We start from the raw sequence: 8,204 nt of genomic DNA on the forward strand, positions 1-8,204 counted from the left end.
TGTGTGTGTGTGTGTGTGTGTGTGTGTGTGTGTGTGTGTGTGTGTGTGTCTGGAAACTCTAAAAGGGGAAAAGGGAGAGAAATAACTTATTTTGCTATTTCCCAACACATTTTTATATATACACTGTATCACAGTTACTTTATTTAAAAAGTGGCATTTTATACATATATTCATAAAAGCAGCAATAAAAAAGTATAAAGAATAATTTTGCTTATTTTCCAGTAAAAAAATTTTTTAAAACCCTTGGTTTTCAATTCTAAGACAAAAGAGCAGCAAAGGCTAAGCAACTGGGATTTAAGTAACTTGCCCAGAGTCATATAGCTAGGAAGTGTCAGAGGCCAGATTTGAATCCTGTCTTCTAGGCCTGGTATTCTATCCACTGTGCTACCTAGCTACTCTTCTAGTCAAAAACATTTTTAAAGAATTATTTAATTGCTTGTCTCTTCTTTACAAAAACCTTACCTTAGAAACTGGTGACTGTCCAATTCTCCAAATAACAAGTCTTTCTTTGAAAACCAGCCAAGCCCATCCACTTTCATCTATATGGACAGTCAATTGATCATCAGCTAAGAAAGAAAATGGAAAATTATATGGCAAGCCTTAAAGTAGGACTTCAAAATACCAGAGAAGCTTTGCAAAACTGCAAAATTTATATTATCAAAGCCACACTAGACTATAAATGGACTTAATATAATCCAAAGGTAACTTAATCTAATATGAAACTAATTAAAAAAGGAAAATATCCTTGGACAATTCAATAGATCAGTAATAATTATCCTATAGATAACATCTATCATCTATGTCCCCTTCTCTCTTCTGACAGGGCCTTTTTCACTTCATGCTTAGACCACTGAAATAGCCTTCTGATTAGTCTCTAGAGCTTCCTTAAATCCCTCCCCACTCTAGTCCATTCCTCCAATTAGCTATCAAACTAATTTTCAAATATAAAATCCTATTTGTCTTTTTAAGCTCTTCATAACCTAGTCCCTTATCTTTTCAGTTTGGCATAGTCCCTTCCATCTACCCTGACATCACCGTACACTCAGTGTTTAAAGCACAGTGCCTGGCACCTAGCAGCTACTTAATAAATGCTTATTGACTGGTTCTTACACATGCCATTCCATTTCCCAGTTCTAGTATTTTCACTGGTAGGTAGCTCATGCCCAGAATACTCTCCCTCTTCACTTGTCTCCTGGCTTCCCTAACTTCTTTCAAGTCTCAGTTAAAATTTTACCTTCTACAAAATGCCTCCTCCAATCCCCCTTAACCTTAGTGACTTCACCAAAATTATTTCCAGTTTATCCTGTATATATCTTACTTGTACATGGTTGTTTTTTTTTTTTTGTACTTCGGTGTATTGTCTCATAGGTGGAAGATTGGTAAGGGTGGGCAAAGGGGGTCAAGTGACTTGCCCAGGGTCACACAGCTGGGAAGTGGCTGAGGCCGGGTTTGAACCTAGGACCTCCCATCTCTAGGCCTGACTCTCACTCCACTGAGCTACCCAGCTGCCCCCTTGTACATAGTTGTTTGCATGCTATCTGCCCCATTAGCTTGGGAGATCCTTGAGAGCAAAGATGGGTTTTTAAACTCTTTCTTTATATCTCTAGTACTTAGCACAGCCTATTTAAGTAATCTATTTATGTATAATGCTGACAGAAATCTCAATGTTTAAAAATTATTACTGAAATCCTTTACAAAAATTCTAAGAAACCCCAAGGCCACTAAGATAGTATATGTGAATTAAAGTAAAAATATTTCATTACCTAGGAAAGTCCAGCTAATCAAGTAAAGTCAACAAGGATTTATTAAGCACCTATTATATGCCAGGTGCTGTGCTAAATGCTAGAATTTAAAGGAAAGCAAAAAATAGCCCTTGTCCTCCAGGAGTTTACAATCTAATAGAGGGAGCAATATGCAAACAACTATGTATAAAAAGAGTAAGTAAGTAGGGAATAATATCAGAAAGAAAGCATTCAGATTAAGTAGGCCTGGGAAACACATTTTCTAGAAAGCAGAACTTTAGCTGTGATGTGAGAAAAAAAAAAACAAGGAAATTAGGAAGTAGAGATGAGGAAGAAGAGAGTTCCAAGCATAAGGACCACCGGTAAAAATGTCTAGAACTGAGAGAGAGTGTGTATATTGTGCAAGAATTAAGAGTATGTGAGAAGGTGAAAGGTTATTACGAAGAGATGAATTCTTCACATTCTGTCTACAGTCATGACATAATAAAGAAAAGAGAAATGGAATATTTTCCTGTTTCATTGGAAGATTTTTCTTTAGAATTACTGTTATAGCACTCTCATTCTGAAGGCAGAATCCTCTTTGAATAAACATGTCAAAGATCATAGGACGAACTTGTGTGAGCAGATTCTCCCCTTCACTAAGAGCTATTCAAAGGTTATGGGAATAAGACTTTAGGTAAGACTTATTTAATATGTGCTCTCCTTGGTTTCTAGTGTAAGAATTAATTTCCTTCTTTTCAAAATCCTATTGGCCTATTTTCAGTGGTTGACAATCCTATGGTTTTTATAAGTTTTGAGATTGGTTTAGATTTTGGATGAATAAAGGTTAAAGCTATAAAAGTTAATTTAGTTATTCTGGAGTCAACCCTAGTGGTCATTTTGTTATTGAAGTTACTAGTTATATTCCTCAATGGTCTTGAACATACTGTGAAAAGCAGAGTCAAACATATGTAGATACAAATCATAAATTCTGATTTTTTATTTTTAGTCTAGGCCAGTGGTTCCCAAACTTTTTTGGCCTACCACCCCCTTTCCAGAAAAAATATTACTTAGTGCCCCCTGTCACATATTATCACCATGCCCTTACAGTTATTTACCGCCCCCAAATGCACCTGTGGCCATCACTGCCTCCCCTGGATCTCTGCAGCACCCACCAGGGGGCGGTGGAGCCCACTTTGGGAATCACTGGTTTAGGCTTTCATTAACAATTTCTAAAAAGGAAAAATGACCAACATCACCTACCTTCAGCCAGTGCTAGAGCTTCCATAACTTTAACGGGAAGAGAAGATCCAAAAGTTTTCACATCATAGTTGATAGTCTCACTGACAGACTGGTGCTGTACCATTCTTGTGGGTGTTCCGCTACATGAAACACAACTTATAACTTTTTGGTAAGTTAATTCCCTCCATTAACTTAATTTTGATATAATTTTAGTTTAAAGACAATCTAGTTATCAGAGGACAGTGCAAGAGAAAGTGAGATATTGTAGGAAAAGCACCATCCTGGTAGTTAAGAAGCTTAGGTTCTAGTTCCAATTCTGCTAATAACTAGCTATCTGGACTTGGGCAAATAATTTACTCCTCTAAGCCTCAATAAAATATGAGTGAATTGATAGGCTCTTCTAGCTATAAAATTACATGAGTTTATATGCTCCTTTATGGTACTCTACAAGAAAACTAATGAACTGATTACCATCTAATATTTTTGTTCTTGCATCATTCTTTAGAGCAAATATGGTAAAGTGGAACTATTGCCTTCTCTTTTTTTTTAATCATTCAAAATGTGCAAAATTTTCATTTAAACAAACATTTACAAAGTACTTATTGCATATATGGCACTCTACAAGGCAAGAGAGACAAAAAGACAAAAAAACAAAGTCACTAACCTGAAGAACTTTACTTTCTATGGGAAATATTATTCTGAGGATTATGTTAAAAGGTTAAAATATCTTTCTCATGTACATACCATTCTCTCTCTAAAGCATGAAAAGTTTATAATATGGTTTTAAGCAGCTAGGTGGGCCAGTAGATAAAATGCTAAATTTGGAGCTAGGAAAACATGAATTCAAATCAAGCTTCAGATATTTGCTAGCTAGCTGACCCAGAGCAAATATCATTTAAGCTCAACTCTGTTTCATCATCTGTAAAACTGAGGATAATAATAGCATCTACTCTTATACGGGGGGTATAAAAAGGATCAAATGAGCTAAATAAAGCTCTTTGAGCTGTATAAACAAATGCCTGTTGTTATTATGGGACATTAACAATATTTGAAAAATTGTTAATTCAACTAAGGGCAAGCTGAGGAACAAATAAAATGAAACTTAAAGAAGATATGGTTCTGGTCCACTACAAATTTTCATTAAAGCAACAAGTAGCATGACAAAAACATTTTGTAGAGCATTTTAACCAAACTGGATGAAGTCATTTATTAAAATGTTTGTTTCTTTTCTATAGAAACAATAAAATGAACTCTTCTCATAGAAACTATAAAAATACCAATCTATATAGTTCAAGGCATTCCTACTTCTATAAGAAAAATCACTATAGCAAATTCAATTTCCTTCAAAGTACACACCAGGTTCTACTGACTACCTGAAGTTCCAAATTATCAGTACTGGATCACTCTTGAAATTATTTTATTAGCATAATCTGGATACATATGAACTCTAAGCTCCACGGGGCAAGGGCTCTTGTTTTTGTCTCTGTAACCAAAATGCTATCACAGTGCTTTGCTCAGAGAGGACTTGAATTTCACATACAAGGAATAGTATGAACAAAGGCAAAGAGACAAAGTGTATTTGGAAGCAGGACTGAGACACAAAATAGTTCACTTTGACGTGAAAAGTCTGTGGAAAATACGATTGAAAAAGTAAGATGATGGCAGATTATAGAGAGCCCTAAATTGCTGGCAAAGGAGTCTGAATTCAGTGAGCAATAATCATTCATACTTACATGATACTTAAAGGTTTGAAAAATGCTTTCTTCACAACATTCCTGTGAGGCAGGCAGGATTTGGTTGGTTTTGTTTGTGGTGGTGTTTTCCCTGTGCTTTGATTTGTACCTATGCTTTCGTTGCTCCCTTTGCCAATTCAAACATACGGCAGCTCTCACAACTTATGGGTTGCTGTGGCACTGTGAGGTAGTGATTTGCCCATTGTTGCAACTAATATGTTGTCAGAGGTGGTGCTAAAACCCAGGCTGAAATGATTCTGAGACTCTAGACTTTTGATTACGCACAATTCCCACAAAGCTTCTGCCTTTTTTTTTTTTTTAAAACCCTTATCTTCTGTTTTAGGATTAATTCTGTGTATTGGTTCCAAGGCAGAAGAGCAGTCAAGGCTAGGCCAGTCAGCAAACCTATGGCATGAACCTACAGCCAAAGATGGCATGCAGAGCACTCTCTGTGGGCACTAGCCACCCTCCCTCCCCAATCCTTATCCCTCCAGAGTTTGTTACTAGAAAGGCGGAAGGACTCAGATAGAGGTGCTCCCCTCGCCATCTCCAGGCATGTGACAACATTTTTCCCCTCTGCCCAGCAGCCAGCCCAATGGGAGCACACAGGGGATAAGGTGGGCAACTCACAGGTAGCAGAGCTAGAGGCCAAGAGAGCACTGGGGCCACTCCTCTCTGCCTCTCTACACTTGCCGAGGACATTCCTCACTTCCCCAGTCCCCCCACCCAACAGCCCAATGGGAGTACTTCCTCCCTCCCCAGTGTGGGGTAAACGTGGGGTTTTAAAGCACTTGATTGGGGGAGGGGCATAGAACTCTGGATGGGGGTTAGGGACTGGCACTCCATCTCTAAAAGTTTTGCTATCACTGGGCTAGGCAAAGGAGGTTAAGTGATTTGTTCAGAATCACACAGCTAGGGAGTGTAAGGCCATATTTGAACCCAGGACCTCCCATTTCCCGGCCTGACCCTCAATCCACTGAGCCACCTAGCTGTTCCCAAAGCTTGTTTCTAAAGAAGAATTTAGATCCTGGTTTCTAGACTCTAGATCCAAAGCTCTATCCACTACTTTATACTGCCTCTAAATAGAGTTCCTAGGGGGCAGCTGGGTGGCTCAGTGGATTGAGTCAGATCCAGAGATGGGGGTCCTGGGTTCAAATCTAACCTCAGACACTTCCTAGCTGTGTGACCCTGGGCAAGTCACCTAACCCGCATTGCCTAGCCCTTACCACTCTTCTGTGGTATTTTTTGTGGTACAAAGTATTGATTCTAAGACAGAAGGTAAGGGCCCTAAAAATGAAGGAAGGAACAAATAAACAAATAAATAAATAAATAAATAGAGTTCCTAAAGCTTTTCCAGCAAAGGAATGACAGCAAAAGAATGAATAGATCTATGCATAAGAAAGGATATTCTGTCAGTTGCATGAATAACTATTCATATTTATATTCAGAACTGCTTTATAGAACAATGGCTGGAAGGACAACAGATTAGAGGTAGAAAGCACTTATTAGGAGATAAATATAATAATAGTTCAGGCAGATGATAAAGAGATAAAAAGTGGTAAGCATTGAAACTACAGAGGGATAGATAATACAAGTTGCAGAGACAGAATCAATAGAACTGAAAAACTGATAATTGTGACAAAGAAACAGAAGAGTTAAAAATAATCTCGAGGAATCAAACAAGGGAAATGATGATAAACAGTTAACAGTAAAAGCAGGTTTTAGAAATGTTAAGTTTGAGATGCTAGTGTAATATCAAATTTGAGATTGTTGCAAGGAGCTAAGAAGAGGTCCAGCTGCCAAAGTAATATTCCTAAAAGACAAATCTGACTGTACCACAACTCCCCACCTCAGAAATCGTTAATAGCTTCCTCTTGCCTCTAGGATAAAATGCAAAAATAGGCTCCCAGGTTTGGAAGGCCCAGAGCCTAGAACTATGCCTTATACTTTGTTGAATTTCTCACTGGATTCCAAATTCATCATTCAATTAAAGCTGCCTGCTCCAAAGTTACCAAAGATGTTTTAAATACCAAATCTAATCACCTTTTCTCAACCCTCATTCTTTTTAACTTTTCTGTAAGCTCTGACAATGTCAATCACATGGATGCTCTCTTTTCACCCAGTTTGGTTCTCATGATACTGCTTGCTCTTTTTTGGTTATCTTCTGTCTTCTTGGTCTTGTTGACTGGTTTTTCATCAATGTCATCCTTACTAATCTCTGATTTCCCTGAAGACTCTGTCCTAGGCCCTCTTCACTCTTCCTTCTATACTACAGAAATCTCAGTTCTTAAGGGTTCAATTAACATTTCTATGATATGATTCCTAGAACCCCTAATCTCCTAATAGAGGTAATTATGCATCAACTGCCTTTTAGACACTTCAAAGTGGATGTTCCATAAACATTACAACCCAACATGTCCAAAATAGAACTAATTTTCTCCCTCAATCTCCTTTCTCCACAATTTTTCTGGAGTCAAAAGCACCAACATCATCTCTAAATTACAGAGAATTGAAACGTCGATGTCATCCTCACTCTTATTGAAAAAAGGAGTCAAACCGGCTCAGTAGACTCAACGGGGTTTTGGTGCGGAAAGCACTTTGTAAATCTTAAAAAAAAATTATCAATATGGTCATTATGATTGACTGCTCAATAACAAGCATGTTCTGCTGATTAGTGCGAAAAAGCCATTAGGCGTGGGGGAGGGGTTATATGGGATGGGACATTTCTTTTCCTCGGTACTTTCCGTTGCACAATTCAATTCAATGCAACAAGCATTCCTCTTGGCAAGGCTAGTCCAGGCCGAGAGCGGGAGCGTCACCTGGTCACCCTGTCCCTGCAGCCCCAACTCTCCGAGCTCGCACACAACGCAAGGCTGTAACTCGCGCAGCTGCATTGGATACCAGCAAGACGATCCACGCGAAAGTTGATGTAGCAAAGGGAGGGAATGGGGTGAGGAGGAAATCACTTACCGCGCGCTCAGGGAGCTCCGACGGCTAACGGGGGAGAACAGCCCGGGAGAGCTCAAGGATGGCCCCAGGGTCAAGCCCTTTCTACCTCCCGGGCGGGGCGTGGAACCTGGCGTGGCTCCCCCCAACGGGCCCCTACGGACCGGAGTCCGCGGGGAAGCGGAGGCGGAGGGGAACATGACGAGACCCCAGGGGCAGATACTGATCCAAAACACCGCAGCCTAGAGGAGCGCGGGCCGCTTGAAAACGAGGCGCGCTGAGATGACGCCACAACGCCTGCACAGGCCGCGTGTGACGGGAGATGGGAAATTGGAACTGTAACAGGAAATCCCGCCTCCTCTATGCCGGAAGCTGGTCTGTCTGTCCTGTGTCTAAGAACTCGGTCTTAAAACGGAGACCCTGAAGAGACTCCCTAGGTCCCATTAAGGCTCTGGAGGCTTCTTATGTTAGCTCAAGCATGTAGGCAAGTGGCGCGTGAGGTTCAAGAGAGGCATCTCCAGGTGCCAATGTACGGAAAAGGAAGTACTCTGCAAAAGTATTA

At 39.8% G+C, this 8,204-nt stretch overlaps 1 protein-coding gene across 1 annotated transcript in view; it reads right to left on the reverse strand.

The window, feature by feature from the left end:
* The window catches only part of NUP133 (nucleoporin 133), an 84,206-nt gene extending 76,364 nt beyond the window's left edge, over positions 1-7,842 (reverse strand). Inside the window, exons 1-3 of the mRNA XM_044673814.1 lie at positions 7,667-7,842; positions 2,985-3,103; positions 463-566 (exon numbers count right to left, since the gene is read on the reverse strand). Of these exons, the coding sequence (XP_044529749.1) occupies positions 463-566; positions 2,985-3,103; positions 7,667-7,842 (399 nt within the window). The remainder of the gene's footprint in view (positions 1-462; positions 567-2,984; positions 3,104-7,666) is intronic.
* Between the last annotated feature and the right edge of the window lie 362 nt (positions 7,843-8,204).

This window comes from Gracilinanus agilis, chromosome 4 (assembly GCF_016433145.1).
Source record: "Gracilinanus agilis isolate LMUSP501 chromosome 4, AgileGrace, whole genome shotgun sequence".
Taxonomy (NCBI): domain Eukaryota; kingdom Metazoa; phylum Chordata; class Mammalia; order Didelphimorphia; family Didelphidae; genus Gracilinanus; species Gracilinanus agilis.